At 38.8% G+C, this 27,750-nt stretch overlaps 1 protein-coding gene across 1 annotated transcript; it reads right to left on the reverse strand.

The window, feature by feature from the left end:
- Window positions 1-26,283, reverse strand: LOC127426085 (dnaJ homolog subfamily C member 11-like). Its single transcript, XM_051672598.1, has 16 exons — window positions 26,189-26,283; window positions 22,689-22,818; window positions 19,978-20,051; window positions 19,762-19,863; window positions 19,309-19,437; window positions 18,869-18,991; window positions 18,711-18,784; window positions 16,551-16,740; window positions 16,334-16,419; window positions 15,454-15,570; window positions 15,217-15,372; window positions 15,029-15,098; window positions 14,860-14,917; window positions 14,283-14,425; window positions 2,741-2,870; window positions 1-2,643 (listed from the first exon to the last, which is right to left on the reverse strand). The coding sequence occupies exons 1-16, from the start codon at window positions 26,261-26,263 to the stop codon at window positions 2,618-2,620; spliced, it is 1,683 nt and encodes a 560-aa protein (XP_051528558.1). The 5' UTR covers window positions 26,264-26,283; the 3' UTR covers window positions 1-2,617.
- Window positions 26,284-27,750: the final 1,467 nt, after the last annotated feature.

Genomic DNA, 27,750 nt, shown 5'->3' on the forward strand with positions numbered 1-27,750 from the left:
TCTTCACTTTTTATTGTTTAAATTACTTTTCTGGTTGACAACATACTTCAATACATTTGTAAGGTTTAGCATCAGATAAGAGTTGCAAATTCTGGTTTAAACAAACCATTTACATGAACACGACCTATATTAAAAACATCAGGAGACGTGCGAGATGAATAACTACTGGATGACAAACCAGAATTTATTTTTAAATCACAACAAAATGATGTCATGACCTAGTAAAAGAGCCATTAAGAGTAAATGATTTTAAACCCTCAGACTGTGTATACATGACAATACTGTCAGTCAACTTGTCCAGCAGGTAAATAGCAATATTACAGTAATGCATTTTTAATTTCCTAATGTCATCATCATCATTTTCCAAGGTATGCTGTAATGGATAGCGTTTACGAAAGTCACTGTTTTCGGGGAAGAAAAATACCATTCTAGTATGAATGGGAGGCGTAAACATAGCATATGTTTTCAATTTCCTAACACCTTTGTTTTCCGAAGTATGCAGTAATGGAGAGCATTTTTTTTTTTTTTTAGAGTCGCTGTTTTCGGTGAAGAAAAATGCCGTTCTAGTGTGGCTGAGAGCGTAAACGTAGCAAAGTTACAGTAATGCATTTTTTTGGATATGAGGTGTAAATGTAGCGAAATTAATGTTTTCAATTTCTTAACGTCATTGATTTCCAAATTATGGGGTTAATGGAGAGCGTTTTCAAAAGTTGTCGTTTTCAGTGGAGGAACATACTGTTCTAATGTGGATGAGGCAACACTGAATTTTTCTTGCTATTGAACACTTTTTTCCCCCTCAAAGGAATGTTCCGGGTTCAATACAAGTTAAGATAAATTGACAGTATTTGTGGCATAATGATGATTACCACAAAAATTAATTTAGACTTGTTCCTCCTTTTCTTTAAAAAAAGCAAAAATCTGGGTTACAGTGAGACACTTACAATGGAAGTGAATTGGGACAACAAAAGTGAACGTAGGCAATTTTTGGATGGTTTAAAAACAGAAATGTGAAGCTTATAATTTTATAAAAACACTTGCATTAAGTCTTCTATTAAAACTTGTGTATTATTTGAGCTGTAAAGTTGTTTAAATTGTCATTTTTACAGTCGTTTTATTTTTTTTAGGGTTTGTTGACATTACATTGTCATGGTAAGAAAGTTGTAAAATTGGCTATAACTTTACACAGAAAAGGTTAGTAAGTGACGTTATCACACTAAAGTCATGTTTACACTCATCCTTTGTCTTGTGGTTATACCTCTTAAATTCTTTCGATTGAGCTTATCTTGTATTGAACCCGGAACATTCCTTTAAAGCCCATCGCAAGAATGAGGTACTGTCCTACTTTAAAGACAGTCACAAATAAACACATCCAGTACAGATAATGCAAATAACATAGGCATTGCCTACCAATCGACAAATTCACAATGACGGTGAAATAAAATATAAATGTGGGACAAAAGAGGGCATGGCACAATTAAATGATACAACAAATACATTTATATTTCAGTGGGTTACTACAAAAAACAAAAAGACCATTTGAAATAACTGATGTTTAAATAAATGTTAATTGTTCTGAACATTGCACTGCCCTACACTTACATCACTTTTGGTTCAAACCTCATTCAAATATCAATAAATGCCACACGAACCAAGAAATTATCCAAAAGGCATTTAAGCTTTTTCACTCTAGATCAATCTCTGCAATGCTGCTGACATTTCACATGAAATGAGCAACAGAAATGTTCAAGGAAAACGTACAGAACAACTAAAAACAACAGGCTTTCTGTTTTTGCCATTCAGTGGACGTGGAATCTGTGACACCTTTCGGTTAATTATGTATTTTACATTTAAATTGTGACAACAAACGAGTAAATACAACTGACCAGTGGGACAGTGTCTGATTGCATGTATCTTTGATATGGCTTGACAATAGAGTAAACTTTTTTTGTCACACTAATCGGGGGAAGAATGAGATTATGGTCCTCTAGTCGGAACAGACTGCTCTATAACAAATTGTTTTGTTTTGTGTTATTGAGAATTAGCTACAATTTTGAAGGCAGTGTGAGCACGATGTGCCGTTCTTCAACCCAGTATACAAAGAAGCAAAAACATCCATATACACTTATCAATCAAAATTTTGAGATCAATAGCAATGGCTATTAAAAGCGCAGGTTGTACTGTGTTCCATTACGGTTTGAACCAGACTGGAGCTGTTGTCAAGTACGGTTTTGTTTGAGGAGCATTTACTGGCATTGTTTTCCTTTTATATCATCAGGTCTAATATACTGTCTTTGCATGTAGGATTAACATTGACTGGGATAGACGGATGGAGTGATATGACATCTGACCTTCTCCTGATATCACAGAACATACAGGAAGACTCACATCTATTGGAAGTCTCACTTAAAACTTCAAAGGACCATGTTTGATGTGAGATTGGCAAAGGGATTTCAGATAACCAGACAACAAAAAGGTGATACACAGGTGACAACATAAAAAAAAAAAGGAGCAGCCCTTTGCATCACTTGATGTCTGACTGTCCCTTTATTTGTTCTGTCTATCTCCGGATGTCCATTGATTTCATCTGTCCTTCGTTCTTGTGCTGTGTCGGAGACTCCTATGTCTCTGAATCTATTCTATGAGCTGATTCACATGAAAAGAGAAAAGCAAAACAGTATGATATGCCTTTCTTTACATCAGCTTTAACATATATATATAGCCTTGCTACTGCAGTACTCACATTGTTTAGGTATCTTAAGAGGCTCTGTGTCTCCGGACAGGACTTGGTGCATCGCTCCTCTGAACTGATAGAGAAGCTTTAGACTCTTTTCCTCTCCAACACATGGGTCATAAAACCCTGGCAAACCAGCCTGATTAAAAAGAGATGGAGACAGTTAAAGGTGCTGTAAGTGATTTTTTTTCATGGAAAGGTATGCAAAAAAATGTCCTACTCCCTAAAAGATATTAATGAAATAAGTGTCCTGAAATATCTCACAGTCTCTGTGACAGCTCTAACTTTGTAAACAAAAATGTGTCTGCGGGCCGTTCTCATAGTTTTGTAATTGCAGCATATTCTTGAGGCATAATGCCATTTTTATCCCATGTTGTCATAACAGGTATCAGTTGAGGGCGCTATTATGCTGCTGTTGTTTTTAACAACCGATTCTGCTCTCAATAAAGCTCATTTGGTATATTTGGAGTGCAGGGTTTTGGAAAGAGGGGGCGTGGCTAATTCAACAGCTCAGTCTCGTGGAAGTACAACGGCTAAAACCGCTTACAGCACCTTTAATGGGAAACATCTGCTAAGAGTTTAGAGAGTTTCATGAAATTTTATGAAAATTATCTAAAAAATGTGTTTGTTCAGAATCCCTGTGTGAACAAAGTCAAGGAATTTTATTCCAACTGGATGACATACATTTTTTCAGAAAAAAAAGTTCATCAGTCAGTTTTGACCGGAAAACAATATAAGTGTTAATACCTTTTACTTGATGGTTACACCACGAGATTTTTTAAGTCATTAAATAAATTTGTTGGGTGGAAAATACTATTCATGTTTTTCCAAAAATTGCGAAACCAACATGGACACAAAGGTTTACATTTCTATAAACTTGAATCGTGTTTTAAACTGGATTTTTTTAAAGATAGGTCGTGATTATTAAATAATCGTCTGATCGCAGTTATTTCAAATTCCAAACACATTTTTAATGTCCAAATAAGGGAGCTTTAAGCAAATATATAAAATGCCATGAATGGCGCATTTGTGTGTCTCATTCTGTTGAACTCTGAGTGTCTCACTGACCCACACCGTGGAGGCGCGGACGTCACCCAGAGCAGCTCATGAATTGTGAGTGAAGATTAAGCGCTTCTCAAGTGCTCTGATGTGCTTGCCGTCTGCAAAGGCTCGTGCCAAACTCACAAATATAAACAATGTATAAACTTATCTTAAACTTTGATAGTGAACGTTAAACACTCTGGTTTCACTTTCATGTAATGGCAAATGTTCCTGAATCCTGGTCATTGCAGGACCGATCATTCATACACGCAGTGTTAATGACATGCTGTGACACAGAGCCTGCTTAACCCTCCAATGGTATTGAAAAATGGCACCTCACTTTAGTATTCAAGGGTAAGACCTATTTTTAGTTTTTTTTTTTTCTTATGATGATAATGATAACGTTTCTTCTTCCCTGAAGTAAGAAAAATAAAATTATGCATTTATTTTGGGATTTTATGCTATTTTGATCTTATTAACATGTAAACTTATATAATTTACATTTACATTACAGCAAATAAAAAAATAATAATAAAAAAATAATAAAAAATAATGACTAAGGGGCCATTTACACAACAACGTTTTCAACTTAAAACGGAAAACTTTTTATGCGTTTTGGCTGTTCTTTTACACGACAACGGCGTTTTGGGTCCTGAAAACGCAAACTTTAGAAAACAGGTTTCAAAGTGCAAGTTTTTGAAAACGATGCCGTTATTGTCTCCGTGTAAACATACAAAAATTTGTGAAAACGATGACGCTATGCGCACGCGTATTACGTGTTCAGTCTATAGGCATGCACGCGAGTACTTCAAAACAGCGCGCAAGACATTCAAAACTACAATGGCTGACTACAGGACTGTGTTTGTGCTGCTCAAGATTTTGAGTTTATTGACGCTTCTCCAGCAAAGTAATTGTAGTAATAAAGCAACCTCATCGTCCGTCCAGACAAAATTGCTTGATGCTTTCGCCATCTTCATTGTTTGTATTCACCGCTCTGTGCAAGAATGCTTGTGTGCGCAGGCGCGTAGTGTTTCTTTACAAAGTGACATCACCAACTACTGGCCTGGCATGCATAATACAGCGTTTTTAGTCGTTTTCGCAGATCCGTGTGAACGGGGAAAAACTTTTCCGTTTTTAGTACATCGTTGTCGTGTAAACGTACCCTTAAATTGAAAGCAGATTGCTGCCATCTGGGGAACAAAATATAAATAACATGACTTGAAAATCATGTCATGCCAGTAACAGCCAGTAAATGGCTGTAGCCACCTACTGTGTAGTCTGATGGCTTGTTGTAACCTAATTTTATATTTTATCACAAGATATGCATTTGGATATACAGTATATTTAGACATTATCAAACTATTATTTGTTAAAGTTTAGCATTTGAAGTGTCAGTTTTTGCAGTTAATGTAATTTTGCTTGCAGAGAAGACAGAATAAAAATTTTTCTACAAATAATTTATTTCAAACATAAAAATTGTAAATGCATAATGATGCCAAGAGAATGAACATCTAGAAGCAGAAATGAACTGCAAAATTCTGAGAATTAAATTAGAGTATAAAACAGAAGAATCAGAGTAAACATTTTGCAATTTCAAACTGTCTATAGTAAAAAAAAATAGATATTTTGCAAACGTGTGTGTGTGTGTGTGTGTGTGTGTGTCAGATTGCTGTCATCAGCTGGAAAACAACAGATGACTTGTAATGCCAACAATGACCAAAAGATGGCTGTAGTGCTCTACTTACTGATGCCCTGGTATGCGTGCGTGTGTGTGTGTTCTGCATTGTGAGTGTGTTATCGTCTCACCCCTTCATTTCTGAGTGTGTGTTTAGCATTGTGACTGATTTTTTGACAAATGTAAAAAACAAATCTCCGTGTTGTAAAGTCAAATCAACTTTATTTATAAAGCACAATTAAAAGTTGAACCAAAGTGCTGATATAGTCTCACCAGTTCATTTTTGTATGTAAGTGTGTTTGTGCGTGAGGGGGTGTGTATGTTTTGGACCAAGCACTGAAAGTGCGGAGACCCTATTGTTCTTCTAAGGATTATTAGGGCCCAAGCACTGAAAGTGCAGAGGCCTTATTATTCTTCTAAGGATTATTATTATTAGGGCCCACACACTGAAAGTGCAGAGGCCTTATTGTTCTTCTAAGGATTATTATTATTAAGGCCCAAGCACTAAAAGTGCAGAGGCCCTATTGTTCTTCTTAGAATTATTATTATTATTATTTTCAAGGTTTTCGGTACTTTTGGGGTACTTTACATGTGAAAACTCTTGAAAGTTTGCACACACATCAGAGTCGTCGGCCATTAGGGCATGCAGGGGGGGCTCTTGAGTGCCACCTAGAAGATGGTCATGTTCGGGTGGGGGGCTCTGTAGCACATCCCTTTTGAACTACCGTCACCAAACTTTGTACACCTATAGATCTCATCAAGCCGGACAACTTTTGCGCAAACAGTCATAAGCTCTGCTCAACAGGAAGTCGGCCATTTTGGATTGTTTGAAAAACACATGTTCTGGAATTTGAAATACTCCTCCTAGGGATTTCATGTTACAGGTACCAAATGTGGGCGACATCATGCCAAGACATTGATGATGCTAAATTGCAAATGGATTTTTTATATATCGAACAATATTACCATGGCGACGTGATAAATTAACGTAAAAAATTGGGAAAAAGGAAGTGTCTCATATCTTCTGCGTGCATCGTGTTTTACATCAAAATTGAGACAAATGTTTGGCCTTGTGGGCTGATCACATTGATGTGGCTATTGTGGGTCATGGTCGTAGCGCCACCAACTGGCAGAAGGAAGTGTGGCACTTTTAACAGACTTTGAAATATCCCTCTTAAGTTTACTTGAATTGCTTCAAAATTTTTAAGAATAATGTCAAGACAGTGCAGATTTAAAATTCTGAAATGATTCTTGATATCTTAAATAGTGTTGCCATGGCAATGCATTAAATGTCCTTATTCCTTTTTATGTATATTCACATGTTTTTGTGGTACTTTGCATGCTTGAATTTTTATGATATTTTGCACACACATAAGAGTTTTCGGCCATTAGGCTTGGGGAAAAAGTTGACACATGGGCATGTCTGGGGAGCTTTCATGCCACGGTCCAAATCACTGAGATCATATTTTTTCCCCTTTCTGATGGTTGATGTGAAAATTAACTGAAAATCCTGACCCACATCTTCACGATGTTATGCACTGCACTGCTGCCACACAGTTGGCTGATTAGATAATCGCATGGATGACTGTTGGTGCCAGATGGGTTGGTTTGAGTATTTCTGTAACTGCTGATCATCCTGGGATTTTCATGCACAACAGTCTCTAGAATTTACTCAGAATGGTGCCAAAAACAAAAAACATCCAGTGAGTGGCAGTTCTGTGAATGAAAATGCCTTGTTGATGAGAGAGGTCATCAGAGAATGGCCAGACTGGTTCAAACTGACAAAGTCTATGGTAACTCAGATAACCGCTCTGTACAAATGTGGTGAGAAGAATAGCATCTCAGAATGCTTTTCTGAGAATGAATGTAATGGAGGCCGATCACATTGATGTGGCTATTATGGGTCACCGTCATAGCACCACCAACTGGCTGCAGGACGTATGGCACTTTTAACAGACTTTGAAATAGCCCTTGTGTGTTTACATGAATTGTTTCAAAATTCTTTAGAATAATGTCAAGACACTGCTGATGTAAAATTGTAAAGAGATATTTTATATCTTAATTGTGTACAGATGTAACAATGCTGAAGAAGATGTGCTGTCCTTATTTAGAGGCGCTCTTCATAAACTGTAAGCCTTTCTACACGCTGCAGGAGTTTTCCTCATTTATTCTTGTGTGTGTTTATATTCGTCCACATGTGTGTGTGAGTGCAGCGCTGCAACAGCTTGCTGATCAGCTCACAGTCACGGAGCAACAACACCCAGACTCTCTTATTACTATTCTTGGAGATTTTAACAAGGCAAATCAAACACATGAACTGCCAAAATACAGGCAGCACATTACATGCCCCACCAGAAACAGAAATACACTAGATCATTGCTATACAACAATAAAGAATGCATATTGCTCCGTCCCTCAAGCAGCTTTGGGACTCTCTAATCACTGTCTGGTTCATCTTCTTCCGATCTACAGGCAGAAACTAAAATCAGCGAAACCTGTAGTAAGGACTGCAAAGAGATGTACCAATGAAGCAGAGCTGGAACTACAAGCCTGCTTTGAATGCACTGATTGGAGTGTTTTTGAGGCTGCAGCCTCAGCCCTGGAAGAGCTCATAGTTACTGTGACATCATATATCAGTTTCGGTGAGGATATGTGCATTCCTACTAGGACTTATTTACATACAACAATGACAAACCATAGTTACATGAAAACTCAGGCAGCTTCGTCAGACCAAAAAGGATGCTTACAGAAGTGGGGATAAAATCTTGTATAATCAGGCCAAAAACAGACTGACAAAGGAGATCAGAGTGGCTAAAAGAAGCTATTCTGAAACGCTGAAAAACCAGTTTTCAGCTAACAAACCTGCATCAGTGTGGAGAGGCCTGAAAGACTTTACCAACTACAAGACACCATCCCCCAACATTGTAGGGAATCAACAATTGACTGATGACCTAAATGTGTTTAACTGTAGATTTGAAAAGCCCAGTCTCACACCCCACACCCGCTCTGACCTTTACACCACACAAACATTTACACCTCTTGCAACCCCCTCCTCACCTCTCCTGCAACCTGCACTTAAGATCGGTGAAGAGGATGTGTGCTGGGTATTCCAGAAACAGAAAACAAGAAAAGCACAGGGCCCAGACGGTGTTTCACCCACTTGTCTAAAATCATGTGCTGACCAGCTGGCCCCCATCTTCACACAGATCTTCAACAGATCACTGGAGCAGTGTGAAGTTCCTTGCTGCTTCAAATGCTCCATCATCATCCCTGTCCCAAAGAAACCCAAATCACAGGACTTCATGTCTACCCGTTGCTCTGACGTCTGTGGTCATGAAGTAATTTGAGAGACTGGTGTTGGCCCACCTGAAGGACATCACTGAACCCTTTCTGGATCCCCTGCAGTTTGCCTATCGAGCAAACAGGTCTGTGGATGATGCAGTCAATATGAGACTGCATTACATCAACATCTAGACAGACCAGGAACTTATGCAAAGATACTATTTTTTGACTTCAATTCGGCTTTTAACACCATCAACCCCGCTCTCCTATGGACTAAATTAACCTTTGTATCTGTCAGTGGATCAACAGCCTTCTGACAGACAGGCAGCAGCTAGTGAGAGTGGGGAAATTCACCTCCAGCACATGTACAATCAGCACTGGTGCCCCCCAGGGATGTGTACTCTCCCCACTACTTTTCTACTCTTCAGGACTATAGGCATTTTTTTTCTTCATAAAAAGCCATAAAGGTGGAACAGTAAGATATAATGTAGGGTTGGGTGATATATACCGATAGACATGATAAATCAGTAGAAATTTGCCTACCGGTATACATTTTGGATTATCGTCCCTACCGCCGTAACACAAAATTGCCACACGAGAAATGTGTACAGCACATAACACGTACGCACTCTGTCGGATAAATGGAGTGAGGCGGTGCAATTGCACATTCCTCAAATTCAATTGAATGAGAAAATGAGATTATGAAGGAAAAAGTGCATCTTCCATGGTGTGGAATTGGTTTGGCTTTATAAAACGTGATACCGAACAGAAAACTATGATTCGCAAGGTTTGTACATTGTGTATGTCGATATTCAGAATGTAAATATCCATGCGTGCGTGTCTATCAGTGGTCAGGGCTTCATGTGAGACTGAGAGAAATGATGAGACACATGGTTTTTCACTGACAGCTGCACATGTTTGTGATGAGGAGGAGGGCGTGGCCGGGCTGTGAGGGTGCACGGCTGGCGCTGAGTCAAATAATCAGTGGGAGAGGGAGATAGAGGGGAGCCGGAGACACCAGCTCGAGAGAGACATACGTGGCTGCGCTGTGTGTGTTTATGTTTGTTTTATGTTGTTTTAAGTTCAGTTATGACATTAAAAGATCTGTTTACTGTTCAGCCGGTTCCTGCCTCCTCCTTGCCCATCCTTTACCTGTTACATTGGTGCCAAAACCCAGGAAGAAGGAGGGATGCACTGTCACAGAATCCTCGCTGCTGCTGTCCGCCAGAGGAGCAGCCATGGCCATCTGCCTGGGGAGGGAAGGGTCGCTGCCGGCCGCCGAGAGTCGGAAGAACTGCTGCCATCCGCCGAGAAGGGGAGGAGCCATTCCATCCACCAGAGGTCAGAGGGCTTGCTGCTCTCTGTCAATGGAAGAGCAAGCTGTCATCCACCAGAGGTCGGAGGAATGGCTAAGGACCAGGCGACAGCGTGTCCGGGGACCGGCGAGCAAGTTTTTCTCTCTCCTCTCTCTCTCTGTGTGCCTCCCGCTCACCCTTTCCTCTCCCCTCTCCCTCCCCTCGTCTCTCCCCAGGTTCCCAGGAGACGGGGTGGACCATCGGCTGGTGGAACGGTCGGAAGGGCTGCGTCTCCCCTCCAGAGATGGAGGGTCGTAGGCCAGTCCAGATGGTCCCCAGCCTGAATCGGGCGGGGGAGGAGTGTGACGAGGAGGAAGGCGTGGCCGGGCTGTGAGGGTGCTGAGTCAACTATTCAGCGGGAGAGGGAGATAAAGGGGAGCCGGAGACGCCAATTCGAGTGAGAGAGACATACACGGCCACGCTGTGTGTGTGTTTGTTTTATGTTGTTTTAAGTTCAGTTATGACATTAAAAGTTATGTTTACTGTTCAGCCGGTTCCCGCCTCCTTCTTACCCATCCTTTAACTGTTACAGTGTCATTAGATGAAAAGCATGTCTAGAACGCAAGACAATATCACTGAATCTGCTTCTGAGGCACGAAATTTTGCTTGAACGACCGGCAAGGCAAGTTCAATGAGATTCATCCCACGCTCCAAACACACCTCCCATCCAAACACGTGCAGCTGTGTTTTGTGCGAGTGTTGCACGAACGCACAATCTGAAACACGCAAGTGCGTGCGAGTATTGAAGTCATCCTAGTCCCTTGTTTGTTATCAGAAAACAAACCATCCATACCGTATTTTCCTTATATAGATTACTAAAAACACTAAGAGCCTAATTGAGTGTTTATTTATGGATAATTCTGTATGTACAGTACTGTACAAAAGTCTTAGGCACATAAGATGTTTCACAAAAGCATTTGTCTTAAGATGGTTATTTATATCTTCAGCTTTAGTGTATCAATAGGAAATACAAATATTAGACTCCCATACATTACTTTTGCAAATAGAAAAGATTAGATTAGAAGAACAGGGAGCCCTGCAACAGATGTCATGGCCCCCACAAAGCCCTCCACTGAACATAGTGTCAGTCTGAGATTACATAAAGAGACAGAAGCAATTGAGACCATCCTAGAGAAGCTTGGAACATCCTATCTGCCAACAACCAAGAAAAACTGTGTCCAGGTGTACCTAGGAGAACTGGTGCTGTTTTAAAGGCAAAGGTTGTCACACTGAATATTGATTTAGCTTTTTTATGTTTACTGGACTCTGTATGATATTAAGTGATAAATGAAAACTATTTATGTCATCATTTTTGAAGACATCCTCACTATGCAACATTTTTCACAAGTGCCTAAAACTTTTACACAGTACTGTATATGTTATTTTCGTTGTAGCATTGCTTTGAGAAGATGTTAAGTTTCTTGAGGAAAGTTAATAATGTTAATAAAGTATAATAATACAAATAAAAATAATTTTAGTGCACATCATCAGACTGAAATGTGGCATTTTTGTTTAGTTTAACTATGTTTGTCAACTTGCAATTAAAGAGAAAATTATATAAGTAGTTTTCATTTATAAATAATTAATTTATTGATTGGAATACTTAAAATGACATATTGCGACATAATATCTAATTACGGCTTAATATCTAATACAACTTTATTGATTTTTCAGAAACAAAATTTAACTATATCGTGAAATATATCGTGATATAAAATTACTTACATCGTGATATAAAATTTTGGTCATTTCACCCACCCCTAATATAAAATTTGGGATCTAAACAAAACTAATGTTAGAAACACCTCTCAAACAACAACATTTTATTGCACAACATTATATAAGATGTTTACAAGATTAGAAATATTATAATAACTTATAAAATAACTGGTTACAATGTAAGTGCTGTTAGTAGTTGGAGCCAGTAACTATTTTCATTTTCAACAAACATATTATATTTTTTCTGCCATAAATTATACAAGAGTTGGTTTATGTCACTAGATGATGCAATAAAGTAATAAAACGCTCAGGTGTGCTCATGAATGAACATTAGATGAGCACCGGTGTGTAATCCTTTAGCCCGTCAGCTGCTCGGAGTGCCTGGGCAGATCATGCGCTCCCACCCGTACATCGAGTATTCCTCATCGAAACTGTGTGGAACTTCTACCAAATACATTAATTTATCCAAAGCATCATATGTTTGCATAGATACATAAAAAAAAAAATATATATATATATATATATATATATATATATATATATATATATATATATTTTTTTTTTTTTTTTTTTTTTTTTTTTTTTCGGGTCCAGTCAGTCATGCACACACAGCAGCAGTGGGAGACGGTATGCCTCCAGGCAGCTTGGATGTCAGAGCCCCTCCTCTGGATAGCTCCAAATGATCATGTAGTTGATGTCGCTTTCTAAACTAAGAAAGGCCAGACCATGTAACCGTGGAAACCTCACACTATTGCCTACATGACCTGCCAGTCAAACCATTACTAGAGATCTGTTGGCCAGATTGATCCAGGCAAATAGCCAATGCGCATCTGGTTATACCACGGTGTGTCTGATCTGTGTTGAATGAGAGCTCTGGCTGTGAATTACAGATCAAGGTGTGGGTGGGCTCAAAATACGCTGAAGAGTCCACAGAATAGGGGAGACATCGATTCTGATAGCATAAAAATGAATTAGTATCAATATGTTATTGAAATTAGACATTTTTGATTACATGATAACATAAAAATAGAGGATCAGTCGGGGTTTTTTCCCAATTTTACCTCCTATATTCAATGTTTTGGATAAAATGGTTGAGTCCATTTTCATCAGTGGACCCTGACAATGAAATGCATGCTGTTTTTTCTTCAATCATTGGATCGGATCATAAGCAGAGAACAAAAAACATAAGTACTGTCGCTCACATGTCGCACATTTTAAAAATGCACTCTTTTAACATTTTAAAATGTTTTTCACTGTAATGTTCTAATTGCAAAATAGACTGCAGAAGATGAAAGTTGAGTTTTTAAGCCTTAATTTGATACCAAGTTTGTGAACATTGATGAAGTTTTGATAAAAAGTAACGCATTTGTTTTATAGCCACACTCAAACGGCCCAACTGTTAGCCAGTGACACTTAACAGGTTTAAAATGGGTGTGTAAGACGGCCTCTGTAGCACCCACATTTTCACCTACAGTCTCCAAAATTGGTACATATATAGTTCTCATCAAGCTGGACAACTTTCATAATTATAATTATTAGCTCCGCCCAACAGGAAGTCAGAAAATTTGGATATTTTTGAATATTTAAATCTCTGAACTTTTAAATACTCCTCCTAGGGGATTCATGAGACTGTCACCACATTATGCCAAGACACTGAAGATGTTAAATTGTGAACAGATTTTTGATACATCGAATGGTGTTGCCATGGCGAGGCATTAAATGGTGAAAAATGGGAAACAGGAAGTGTCTCATATCTTCTGTGTGCAATGTGTGATTTTGATCAAAATTGAGATGCATGTTTAGTCTTGGGGGCTAATCGTATTTATGTGATTATTTTGGGTCACAGTCATAGTGCCACCACCTGGCAGCAGGAAGTGTGGCTCTTACAACAGACTTTAAAATAGTCCTCTTTTATTTCCCCAAACTGCTTCAAAATTGTTTAGAATAATGTCAAATGCCAAATGCATGTGTCCTTCTTGCATTGTTATCCAAAAGCCACCGGGTGGAAATGGTGCTAGGGCCCGTCATCGCTGCTTGCAGCTATATTTTCTGTCTGTTATTTTTCTGCATTGTGACTTATTGAATGTATTTGATAGATAAAAAAAAAAAAAATTGCTCTGTTTTTTGGTCTTTTCCATTCATTTTCAATGGTTGGTCAATTTTGACCGTGAATACCAAAGGTGTCGCTTTTTTTTTTTTTTTTTTTTACGACCACTTAGACTTATCAAATCAAGCCCATTTTTTTTTTTATGTTCAGATGGCAAATGGAGGAAAAGTCACCAAGTCTTGTACAGCTCAGATAAAAGAATTTTTTTTATTAAATTAGTCAAAAATTGACAACCTTATTTGTCAATGATCCAAATAACAACTTATGGGTTTGGAACAATATGAAAATGAGGACATTTAGATTTTTGGGTGAACTATTCCTTGAAGCATCTCTCATTGATGTAAAGCACTGTCTGAAGTTTGAGTGTCTAACCTTTGATGCTTCGGTAAGGATGAGTTTTGAGTCTTTCACTAAGCATTGGAGTGGGACAGTCACATCGATGACTTTTGCTCTCTCGCGCTTCTGACTGTTGTCCGTCACAAATTTGCCGTACCAGGCGTTTAGAATGAGAAGACCTAGAACCAAAAAAATATGAATGATATTAAGCAAAAAAACTAAACAAAAAAACCAACAACAAAATCATTAAATCAAAATTGATATTTACTTTTGTAGAAAAGTCCCAGGTATTATTGTACATGATCCAAAAGCGCACGTTTCTCTAATGAAAAAGGTTTGTTTTCATAATTTTCAAAATAATAAAAAAAAAATTTGCCTCTGAAATAGAACTTTTCGCTTCTTCTGATGTAACCATGGCCACAAGGGCTGGGGAAAAATAATATTAACTAATATTAATATTACTTTCATAGCCTACAATGTTTCATTCACTCCCATCTCCCCACAATCCAATCAAATCCTAATGGAAAAAAAATCATGTCTCACCCTATATTTTCACTTACAGTGGAGTTATCTCTTGCACTACAAACAAAAGAAAGATCTGCATTTTACTAACCCATTTTAGATTCCTCCACTTTGATAATTCCCTTCACTGCCTCTTGCATCAGCAAAACCTAAAAACCACAAAAAACAACAACACTTGAAAACAACATGTCTACCCCGATAAATGGTTGTTTGTGTAAGCATGAGGGAGGCATTGTTGTCTATGTATTTATGTTACTTACAGAAGCTTCAGCCTCTTGCTTCCTTCGAGCAATATCTGAGGCAGAATCTTCCTTCTGTTTCTCTAACTCCCTGTAAACAACAAAACAGTCAGCGCCCTTCATCACTGGAACTTTCCAGAGGCCGAGTAAAGATAGGGCTTTCAGGAAAATGGGCAGTTTCAGGGCAGTAATTACAGATAATAACTCACTGTTCCTTCTGGGCTCGTACATAAGGCATAATAATAAGTTTCTGGACAGCTAAATAGATGGCCAGTGGGCCCACAGTGGCGTAAAACACAGCGCTAGGTAAAATCTGGTCGGTCAGGTGAATAGGGAAGAGGTAGGTTTGACTGGCTCGGTTCAACCTGGAGAGAGAAGAAAATGAAATAAATAGACCACCAGCGAGTTGGTTAATGTTGTTTTGCTGAGCTCAAGTCAGCGCTGACCTGATTTTAAGGGAGACTCCTTGGGGTACACCAATGCTAACGGTGGCAGCCAGAACGCTGTGGCAACTGATCTTCCGTTCAGCACCGTACTCAACCACAGTGCCGAAGAACCCAGTCCTGTAACATAAAAAAAAAGACAAAAATGAGCTAGGTTGGGGTAGGGTGCATTCATTGTACAAATCCATAACCCTTTGTGTGCTTATTTATTAAATATCTTCGCTAATTTGATAATACTTTCAGCTACCAATACTGTGAACGGCAGTTTAGACCACATGCGCTCTCGTGTTAAAAAGACTAGCTGCAGCGCAACAAATAAAACAGAATGCAGATGTCATGAGATGCGTTTTTAACAGTTGACAAGGTGAAATACAGTCATCTCAATGGGAATCCATGCAAATGTGAATTTTGTGTGATGGACTTCCGGTAGCAAAGAATTCAAGAGTTCAAGTTTGGTGAACTTTGACAAACGAATTTGACCAAAAGGAAGGTGCTTGGTTTGGCAGTGACCTCTGTGTGGGCGGTGCATCATATGCAGCTAAGACAAGGATATTATTTTAGTGGCGAGTTTCTTTTTAACTTAAATCTCACAAAGTATAAAGTGCAGCATTAAAAAGAGGCTGCTTGACAATTCGTTTTTTGCTCGTTCCGCACGCACTCAACATCTCGCACGCCTTCTCCACCTGCAGAATTTTGCCGTCCAAAAGTAAATGTGACTGTGCCTTAATACCTGCCGTCCGCAACCTCCGTCAGGCTACTGGTGCAACTTATACACGGGTACGACTTTTTTCTCTAAACAATACAATTTTGACCAGGAAAATAAAGTAGAAATTACAATTCCAAGAAGATTTCATTTGGATCTGGCCATAGGTAAAACACTTACTTGATAGAACCTTTGACCTTGGTCTGGTCTTCATCCTGGAATTTGTACTGATAGCTCATCATCAGGTAAGAATGTGGGACACCCAGCTGAACAACAGGAATAGGGACAGATCAAATACATCATTGGCGCATCAGTCTTGCTGTGTATTAAATAAAAGTATAACAATTGCCACTATCAAACTCCCCATCCCTGGATAATTTTCCTGTGTGGGCCTCACCTGCAGGGCTAGGGTGAAGTGGCTGGTTTTGGTGTCCCTGACGATACTGGTGGTCATGGCGGACTGACTTCCCCAGCGCCACTGCAGGTAGCCCATAGTGTTCTGGTCCAGGTTCCGAGCCATCATGGTAGTGGCACTGGGTCGCACACCACGTGAGGAGAACTGCAATCCACATTGGGCAGTTACAAAGCTACAAAACACAAAATTCATTTTGGACTACTGGAACAGTATGAAGGATAAAGCATGTATTTTCTGTTCACACTGATTACGTTTTTTTGGTTGTCTTTTCAATGTTCTAGACGTATGACCGTTGCACCACATCTTCCTGTTTTATTTGAGTCTCGCACATGAGCAGCAAGTTTTTAGATGCTGTGTTAAGCTAAGAACGTTAACTTTTAAAAGTGCATCTTGAAACACCTGCGTTTTGTTCTATTTGTTGCCCTGTGTCTAGCATTTTTATAGTGCAACAACACGTTTAGTCTGAACAGTTGGTAATAGGGGATATTTTCCATTTTTGAGGGCTAGGGAAAAACATTTATGACTTTATCAGCCTTCTACAATGCGAATAAAAAATGTCTGTTATTAGCCACTGGCTAGTTTTTTATGTCCAAATATGAGATCCACACAATCCATTCTCATTGAATAATGTCTCTTTTAATATCCTTTCTATTCTTTACGATCAGTTGTTGATCTTCTGTGAGATACTCGCTGAACTGCTGCTATTCTTAAAGAGACAGTACCATTTTAGCACTTGTTAAACATATCAAGGTAAAACTCAATGTAAATACTTGTAAATAGTACAAATTATGCATATAAATAACAAATGTATACAAAATATGTAATAAACGTGTGAATATTCTAATATTTTAAGGGGCAATCATGTATTATGGCATATTTAAACTTCAACAAATATTGTAAATATTGAAGAAATGTACAAACAGGCTCTTACAGCACCTATGCAGGGGTTTGGGGACACCCACGCAAAGCTTTCCCCATAAACCTAATGTTTTTTTGTTTGTTTGTTTATAACATAGTACTTTTAACAAAACACAAATGTTTGATGTGAAATTCTATTTTACCCTGTAAATATTTTGTGTTAAAATGTGTAGCTCACATGCAATTTCATTGGCAGCTCGCAAAATAATTTCATGCGATTAAATAATTTAATATATAATGATGATGATAAATAATGATACATAAATATAATTATGCAATTCCATGACATCAAAATTCAATTTTAAACACTTTTAAACATTAGAAAAAAGCTAAAATGTAATTAAAATGATTACAATTTTTACAATAAAATAAACACATTCACATACTATAGCATCTGAAGTCTCATATGTGAAGACCTCCCAGTTTGCTTAAAGGGATAGTTCATGCAAAAATGAAAATTCTCTCATCATTTACTCACCCTCATGCCATCCCAGATGTGTATGATTTTCTTTCTTCTGCAGAACTCAAACAAAGATTTCTAGAAGAATATCTCAGCTCTGTAGGTCCATACAATGCAAGTGAATGGTGACCAAAACTTTAAAGCTCCAAAAAGCACATAAAGACAGCATAAAAGTAAATCCATACGACTCCAGTGGTTAAATCTATGTCTTCTGAAGCGATCCAATCGGTTTTGGGTGAGAACAGACCAAAATGTAACTCAATTTTCACTACAAATCTTGACATCTGCAGTTTCTGACACATGTGCAGAGCGTTAGGAAGTGTAATCGATCTTGAAATCATGATCGCCAGGGAGACTGCTGATTTATAGTGAGAAAGGAATTATATTTTGGTCTGTTCTCTCCCAAAACAGATTTGATTGCTTCAGAAGACAGATTAAACCACTTGAGTCTTATAGATTCATGTTCATGCTGCCTTTATGTGCTTTTTGGAGCTTCAAAGCTTTGGGCACCATTCACTTGCATTGTATGGATCTACTGAGCTGAGATATGTTATGAAAAATCTTAATTTGTGTTCTGCAAAAAAAAGTCAGTCATACACAACTGGGATGGCATGAGGGTGAGTAAATGATGAGAGAATTTTCATTTTTGGGTGAACTGTTCCTTTTATATATTTGTCAGTTTTCAGTTCCATTACGCTTAAGCTACAATTCTTTTTTCCAATGTGTCTGTAAAGGGTTGTTTATACATGCCCCGGGACACTTACCAGCGTGCAGTTACGTTACGGAATACTTTCATCCCAAAGAGAGGGCCTCTAATGTCCCCTGCACCAAACTCCAGCTTTAGACACATTAAGAAAAACAAAGAACATTAGAACCACTGAGCAATCTGTGAAAACTGTAGGTGTGTTGGAAAGAGTCTCACCTCTCCCCAGCCCCTTGCTGAAGTCACGCGTCGCACACACAGATTTATATTTCCTCCCCCATTGCCATTATGCGTGGACAAAGAGCCGGACAGCACAGCAGTATCTGAATTGGTTAGAGGTGCCTGTCAAATATAAACAAGCATGACTATTAACTACATGGGCAATAGTTATGTCAGCTTTTCTAAAAATCCAGCAGATCGCTAGTTTTCAACAAGGCTTTTTGATTAGCTTAACCAGCAAAACTACCTTGGTTAACCAGAATTACCAGAAAAACCATACTGGCTGACCAGCTTCATCAAGTTTTGCTGTGAACAACATGGCTATGCTGATCCAGAAGCTAGACCAGCACCAAACCAGCATAAATCATCATGGGAATTGCATGCTGGTTAAGCTGGACAGCTGAGAGACCATCATGTAATGCTCAATTATCCATATTGACCTCAATGGATTGGGAAATGTGCATCCTGTTGATCTCAATGTGGGGAAAACCTCCTCCTGGTACATCCTCGAAGTCCTCCTCATATCTGTCAAAGAGGTCTGATGCATCTATACCCACACTTATTGTGCCCTAAATGACAACAGAAAAATCATTAGTAAACCCCTGCCCAGACCAATCTTGTAACATGAATCAAGGTGTTACAAACTTCCTCGATAAATGACAATGTGAAAATTGGATACAAGCAAGAAGGAAAACGCTGTCTTCGAATATCTGATTTAACTTCAGCAAGAAATGACAAGCAACAATTTGAACGATGATGTCTGACCATGTATTTGGCCTCTAATTTTAGAATCAGTACTAAAAATTGACATATTGTGTCTGGAAAAACAAAAGCAATCTTGCTCTCTAGCTGTAATTGTGGTCTTTATATGCGGTGAGGTCTGGATTGCACACCTTAGGGTTTGTTCTCTGCTGAAGCCTCCTCTCATCTCTCTCCCTTTGCAAACGCTCGTATTCCTCTCTGATCTCCGCAGGGGTTCTTTTCCTCTCCACCACCTTAAAATATCAAGCAAGCAGCCATTTTATTAGTATTCCATGTATTGCAACAACACGCATTAATTCAAATATTAGTGATATTGAAAGTCGTCAATGCTGAGAATCGAAACTAACCTCCCAGCCTTCCACCTCCAGGCCTTTCTTTCCAAATATGTCATATATGGCTCGGGACTGTGGGTCACTAAGAACTAAGCAGAGGCCACGTAAATCAAATTAAGAGTACAGGTCACATGCATAAAATTACTCTGGGTAAAAGTGAAAAGTCTTATTGGGATATGAAATTAAAGGTAAAGTGTGTAATTTATGCACTACTAGAGTCAAGCGAAATTGCTGGGAAAAATACTGTTTTCCTAAACACAGCCTGTCTGCAACTAGTCGAACAAAACAGACAGTCCTACCCCAAATTTATGCCATTGGTTGAGCCAGTGTTGCTATGTTGGACTGGTCGGGATGCTCAAATAAATGAGCAATATTTTGATAGCATCGCAGTGTTTAGACCTTCTTGGGGAATCAACCTGGGAATAACTACTTATAGTTGTCTATACATAAAGATAGAAGTTGGGATAGGAGCAGAGGTCAACCAATAGGGGATTTTGCCGATAACGATAACTTAGGTGATGGAAAAGGCAGATAACCAATCAATCGGCGATAGTTTTTTTAATTTTATTTTTGTATTGATTTATAAGAATGGCTTTTAGGCTTTTCTTACTATTATGGGCACAGACATACAGTAGTCCAAAATGAATAAAATCCCAGATGAAGTTTATTGTTCAACCAAAATCCCAATAATAACCAGATAAAAAAAATAAAAAAATAATGAAAATTTGGTGCATAACACTGGACTTTTAACTATTAACAAGCCCGAAACACACCGGGACTCTTATTTTGAAATGACAAAGACAATGCTCTGTTACAATGCTCTTTATTTAAGTATTTACCAAATTAAGCTATATCAGGGCTATTCAACTTCATCGAAGGGTGGGCCTGATAAAAAAAGCTTTGGGCAAGCAGGCAAAGCCAGAATATTTTGTTATCGAAAAGCTTCTGTCTACAGATATGGTGTTATAGGCCTATACTATTTGGTCATTATATAAATAAAACATCTATGTACAGCTTTATTTTTTTAATCATGAGAAATATTTCAAACTAGAAAGAAATTCTGGAAAAAAAAAAGGAAACTTGAGACAAAAAATAAAATAAATAAATGAATAAATAAACTAAAACAAATATTGAAAAACAGCACGGACAGACACAAAACGTGCTCGGTGTGAACAGCCCCTAAGACAACTGACAAACTCAAACAGGCCACTGAAAATTTCAAGGGGGCTGGATTTGGCCTGTGGGATGCCAGTTAAATAAGCCTGGCATTTATAAGATGAGGTTTAAAGAGAAATAAGGTTTATTATTGTTCACAAGATATGAAGTTCAAGACACAATGTATGTGCTGACATTTCCGTATAAAAACTTTTATCTTTGTATGCCCTTTGTTTCAATTAAGAACACATGATTATCTTAACAAAAATAACAAAAATGCCCCGAATACAAATATGGATAAATTGGTCAATGATGAAAGATTTAGATACAGCGAATCCCCACAAGGTGTCAGTGATTGTTTTTATTTCACCTCTAGATGACGCGGTTAACCTGTAGAACCAACCCGTTCTAACTATTGAATCCTCCAGCGCTGGCCACAGAGTATGGAGCCCCTTAAAGGATAGGGCGGGATTTTTTTATTTTTATGAAATAGTTCTGCGTGCCCTCACAATAAGTTTTGCGTTACCTCACAATAATTTGCGTTCCCTCGCAATAAGTTTTGCTTGCCCTCGCAATAGTTTTGCGTTCCCACTCAATAAATATACTACAGTATTATTTACTAGCTTTACAACAGTAATCATATTTTAACCATGATATTCATAGTAAAACCATAGTGATAACACAGTCTGTAATTTCGTGGTTATTATGGTTTTACTATACAAATACCATAGTTTAACTATGGTTTTACTATAGTAATATTGTAGACTGTAGTAACCATAGTTTTTGGCAGAAATAGTTTTTCTATAGAAATATTGTAGTAATCATGACTGTTTTAGGCTAACCATGTTTTATTTTTTTGGCGGAAACCTTGGTTTTACTATAGTTATATTGTAGTAACTATATAAAGTAAGTAACCGTGTTTGTTTACAGTATACTGTATCCATATAGTGACTGTGTTTTTACTATGGATTATCCATGGTAATTTTTGTGGTTACTATTTTTACTACAAATACCATGGTATGACTGGTTTTACTACACATAATACCATAATCACCACAAAATTATGATTTTTATTACCATAGTTTTCATTTTCCCTTATTATTACTATGGCTTTACGAATATCAAGGTTAAAATATGGTTACTATAGTAAAACCATGGTAAAAACTATTGCAAGGGCATGTAAAACTTATTGCGAGGGCACACAAACTACTGTGAGGGAACACAAAACTTATTGCGAGGGCACGTAAAAGGTATGTCAGAAAATAAATTCCTGCTCTGTCCTCTAAGAGGCTCCATAATCTGCATGCATTTTTACCAATAACCGATTCCATAAAAGCAACTATTGGCACCGATTAATCTGTAAATACAAATACTGGTAGCTTGTAGATCAGAGAACATATTTTAACATCAAAAAATTACACACTTCACCCTTAAACAAATGTTTCCTCTGCAACTCCATTTTGAAAGGTGAACATTAAATCAAAGAGAAATTGAAGAACCCATCTCAAAACACATTTCCAATCAAGTTTTGATCTAATCTACAAAGTGAATGGTATCACAGTTATGATTACCCTCATATGCCTGGTGTACATAAGTGAAGAGTTGTTCTGCCTGCTTCTTTAACTCAGGGTCTCTGTGCTTGTCAGGGTGGTACAGCATGCACAGTCGCCTATAGGAGGACTTTAGCTCTTCTTGAGTGGCCTGTGGATCATCATACAGACAGACTTAATCTCAGGATCCTCATTATGTTTTGAACAGGGGCATCTCTAGTATTTTAGAAGTACTGGGGCACAAGCCCCCATAAAGTAAAACAAGTGTACCCTTATTGTTTAGGGGTGCCCGGGCGCATGCACTTTTACATTGTCTTTATATTGTGTAATATGTAACTATGGGCTACAAAGCAATTCTAAAAAAAAAAAAAGAAAAAAACGTATTAACATGACAGCACTAACTGAAGTTTCTCGAAATTACCTTTCAAAAAAAGTATCCTCCAGAAGCATTATCATGATAACAGACTCAGAAGATCAGAATGAGCTTTATTGCCATGAATGCTTACACATACAAGGAATTTGTCGGTGACAGAAGCTTCCAGTGCACAAACAATACAACAACAAATAAGTATATATAATATACAGATCTCAGTGCTCTGTAGTGCTGGCCAGAAGGCAACAGTTCAAAGGGGAGGTAGTGGGCTTGGTGAGTGGGGTGCAGGGTGATTTTTGCAGCCATTTTCCTCACTCTGGAAGTGTACAGTTCTTGAAGGGAGGGCAGGGGGCAACCAGTAATCCGCTCAGCAGTCCGAACTGTCCTTTTCAGTCTTCTGATGTCCGATTTGAACCAAACCAGACAGTTATTGAAAAGCAGAGGACAGACTCAATGACTGCTGAGTAGAACTGTATCAGCAGCACCAGTGGCAAATTGAACTTCCTCAACTGGCGTAGGACAAACAACCTCTGCTGGGCCTTTTTCACAATGGAGTCAATGTGGGTCTCCCACTTCAGGTCCTGTGAGATGGTAGAGCCCAGGAACCTGAATGACTCCACTGCTGCCATAGTGCTGTTCAGAATGTTGAGCAGGGTCAGTGTTGGAGTGTTCCTCCTAAAGTCCACTATCATCTCCACTGTTTTTAGCATGTTCAGCTCCAGGTTGTTTTGACTGCACCAGACAGCCAGCTGTTCAACCTCCCTTCTGTATGCAGACTCATCATCATCCTGGATGATGCCAATGACAGTAGTATCGTCTGCAAACTTCAGGAGCTTGACAGAGTGGTCCTTGGCGATGCAGTCATTTGTGTACAGGGAGAAGAGTAGTGGGGAGAGCACACATCCCTGGGAGGCACCAGTGCTGATCGTACAGGTGCTGGAAGTGAATTTCCCCAGTCTCACTAACTGCTGCCTATCTGTCAGAAAGCTGGTAATCCACTGACAGATAGACATGGGAACACAGAGTTGGTTTAATTTAGTCTGGAGAATAGCTGGAATGATGGTGTTGAAAGCCAAACTGAAGTCCACAAAAAGGATCCTTGCATATGTCCCTGGTCTGTCCAGATGTTGCAGGATATGATGCAATCCCATGTTGACTGCATCATCCACAGACCTGTCAATAAGCGAATTGAAGGGGATCCAGAAAGAGTCCAGTGATGTCCTTCAGGTGGGCCAACACCAGTCTCTCAAATGACTTCTTGACCACAGATGTCAGAGCGACAGGTCTGTAGTCATTAAATCCTGTGATTTTGGGCTTCTTTGGGACAGGGATGATGGTGGAGCATTTGAAGCAGCAGGGAACTTCACACTGCTCCAGTGATCTGTTGAAGATCTGTGTGAAGATGGGGGCCAGATGGTCAGCACAGGATTTCAGACAAGTGGGTGAAACATCGTCTGGGCACAGTACTTTCCTTGTCTTTTGTTTCCAGAAGACCTCACACATATCCTCTTCACATATCTTAAGTGCAGGTTGAGTAGCAGGAGGGGGGAGGAGGGTGGTTGATGTTGATGTTTGTGTGAGTGAAGGTCAGAGTGGGTGTGGGGTGTGAGACTGGGCTTTTCAAATGTACAGTAAAACACATTCAGATCATCAGCCAGTTGTTGATTCCAAACAAATTAAATTATGATATCCTGATGTATCGCAATATATCGAATCGTGACATGTGTTTTGCAATACGTAGCATGAGGTGCCAGGCGATACCCAGCCCTACTTGGGGCACAGTGGAATTTTACTGGGCCTCGCCTCGTCTAAACAGAATTTGAATATCGAAATGAATGAGAAGGGTTTAGCTGCAGGCATTGCTCCAAAAAGGGGCATGAGCTCCAATTCGCCATTAAAGATATAGGGAGCTCCTAACCTTACCTTAACCCTTTTGGAGTTTGCGCAATCCCCGCCCCATTTTGGAGTAACTCCGCCCTCATTTGGAGGTCTCCGGCCTGCAGCTAAACCAGAGACTATTTAGCAGAGATGGGCCACTTCTATTTAAATGATTGAGTGAAACTGGAATGCCCAACCAAGAAACTCTAGCACCCAACGGTCAACGGATGTAGAAAGGAAGTCCCACCTTACAGGTAAGACCCAATCACCTTTTAGATACAGACATCGCCTGTCAATCAACTGGCAAATGCGCATGCGCATGCGCATTAGCTATACAAGCTGGGAAAATTGTGTGTTTTAACGTAATATGAGGTAAAGAAGCAAAATTTATGATTCCAATATTATACAGTTTTATTGCTGATTTGAAATATGTTCTTTGATCATAATCTTGACCAACTGGTTTTGAGATTGCGGTGTTCCCCCATTCAAGGAGATAGGAGCTGCACTGGCATGACTGGAAATAGCCTCCCAAGAGCGTTCCAAAGATGTCCGACAGTGGACTGACTTGCTAGAAAGACTTTGGCTATACCTACTTTAAATATATTGGCTCAACGACGACTGATTGGCTGGACAGGTACAACTGCAGTGCATTGGCGCGCTTTTGCATGAAAGACCACCTGAACATTTCTGTTACAGTCTAAGGCATATCGGTCGAGCACAACAGCGAGAATGTTGTTGTAGTAAACATCTTTTGAATAGTTTCAAAATAGCTATACATAGTACAAATAGGAACTTATTTTTAATTATTATTATTATTATTATTATTAGAGGGGCCGACTGTAGAGGTATCGGTTTACACAGGGTATACAGAGAAAAAGTATTTTGCCATTATAAATTGTATAAGCCGTTCTGAAGTGGTACTGATATGACATCTATGATGTGATATATAAATAATACTTCAAGCGGCTGATTCTGTATAACCGCAACTCGAAAGCTGTCAAATACTGCCAGGAGGAACAAAAGTTCAGTCATCAAGACGAATAAGAATATATGCAATCTGGCAGGTTGTCCAAGCATGAAACGTCAGTAACATAAGGATAAGCCCAATGCACCCGGCACATATAGTATAGGATGCGGTAACAGTTATATGAGCATCTTATGAGAGAGAGTGTAAACTAATATGAGAAATGGCACGTTTCTTTTAACGCTCTGCATGATTCACGCATGCAAAGGCATCACGAACCTCATAGAAACACCTGAGCTTTCTTACCTCTTTGCTGACATTGAGCAGAGAATAATAATCTTCGTTGTCTACGTCCAATTCATTTTCCAAGACAGCCGCCATGTTCCCAGTGTCCCAAATCCCTCCCACCAAGCCGTACTACGGTGAAGGCATTTCTCATGAATATTAATTACGTAACGTTACGTTCGGCCAGTGCGCATGACTGATTTGCTGAAAAGCAAACGTTGGCATTTGTGATCTGGAGAATGAACCTTCAGCGAAGGCTTATCTCATGAATATTAATGAACTTGCGTAGGCGTACGTGACCAGCTAAAGTCAGCATAAATACATATATATTCATGAGCTAACTCTTCGCCATAGTAAGATTCATAAACAAGCCTATGGCTGAACTTTAGGATACATAAATTCTGCTGCCACCGTGTGTTCCGGAGAAAGAGCGTCTTGACTTTGAATGCAGACGTAATTTAAATGTGCACTCAGTAATTTTTTATGCATGTCTCTTGGACTTACACTGACACTTAGTGGCATGGATGCAATAGTTTTCAGTTACCGATGCCATTGTAGAAATTCATTATTCACAGTCAGCCATGATTGATTTAATCCATTGGTGCTTCTCATTTCTTTAACTGTGCATCCTCTTTTCCTCTCTCCTCCATCCTTGAGCCAGTGACCCGAAAACCGATCAAAGTCCGCCACCGTGAAGGACGTATCAATTCTCTAAATGTACAGCAGGGCGGCAAGGACTGAGAATGGAAGGACGCTTGAGCGAGGAAGCACATCCTATGGGAAATACGTTTTTTTTTTTTTTTTTTTTTTTTTTGAAACACCTGACATTGGCACAACCGTTTTAATTCATGTTTCACATTTGCAGTTGAAATAAACCATAATTAATGAACCATCACATACTTCAACAGTTCATCTAGAATTATTAGAATTTATTATGAACATATTACTAAATCAAGTTTCGACAACATAAAGCCAAGCATGCCGCTTGCAATGCAGCTGCTCAAAGACGGCGCTCTAAAGTGACGATTGAGGGAGCAAGGAAATTTCATTTTTCAAATACATCTTGCGTTTCCTTTCCTTGCATCCTTTCCTTGTTTCCTACGAGAGTGGAGCAAGGATGCTAGGAAAGGAAACGAGGATGCACAATTTCAGATATGAGAAGCACACCATGGGAGTAGTATTCAGCTGGTCATGTGATCTCAACATGGCAGCCCCCATATGAAGGGACCCTCTCCATGTAGAATATAACAGCTTTTATAAGATTACTAATATGACTGGAGTCTCCATCTTATGTGAATGCTCATGATTTTATACATATATTTAAAAAATTACAATTAATTTCTTAAGGAGAACAACTTCTTTAAAGAAGAAAAAATACTGAGTGCAGCTTTAAATATAATGTTTGCAAGATTCCAGTTTGAAAATTTGCAAACATTTTATTTAAAATATAATGGCCCTTAAAGTCTGCTCTGACATAGATGAATTTACATTTAATCAGTTAGCAGACACTTTTATCCAAAATAACTTACCAATAAGCAATACTTAATGGATATAAAATAATAAAAATAATAATCATTTTAATA

This window comes from Myxocyprinus asiaticus, chromosome 35 (genome assembly GCF_019703515.2).
Source record: "Myxocyprinus asiaticus isolate MX2 ecotype Aquarium Trade chromosome 35, UBuf_Myxa_2, whole genome shotgun sequence".
Lineage (NCBI taxonomy): Eukaryota > Metazoa > Chordata > Actinopteri > Cypriniformes > Catostomidae > Myxocyprinus > Myxocyprinus asiaticus.

What these genes read in the sequence shown, in the direction of transcription:
- LOC127426085 (XM_051672598.1), bottom strand. Translation starts at nt 26,263, where the DNA reads ATGGCGGCTGTCTTGGAAAATGAATTGGACGTAGACAACGAAGATTAT. An exon ending in AAGGTCAAAGGTTCTATCAA is followed by an intron (nt 15,571 to 16,333) that starts GTAAGTGTTTTA and finishes TTTATGTTACAG; the next exon opens with GACTGGGTTCTTCGGCACTG. An exon ending in TCTTAAGATACCTAAACAAT is followed by an intron (nt 2,644 to 2,740) that starts GTGAGTACTGCA and finishes CATGTGAATCAG; the next exon opens with CTCATAGAATAGATTCAGAG.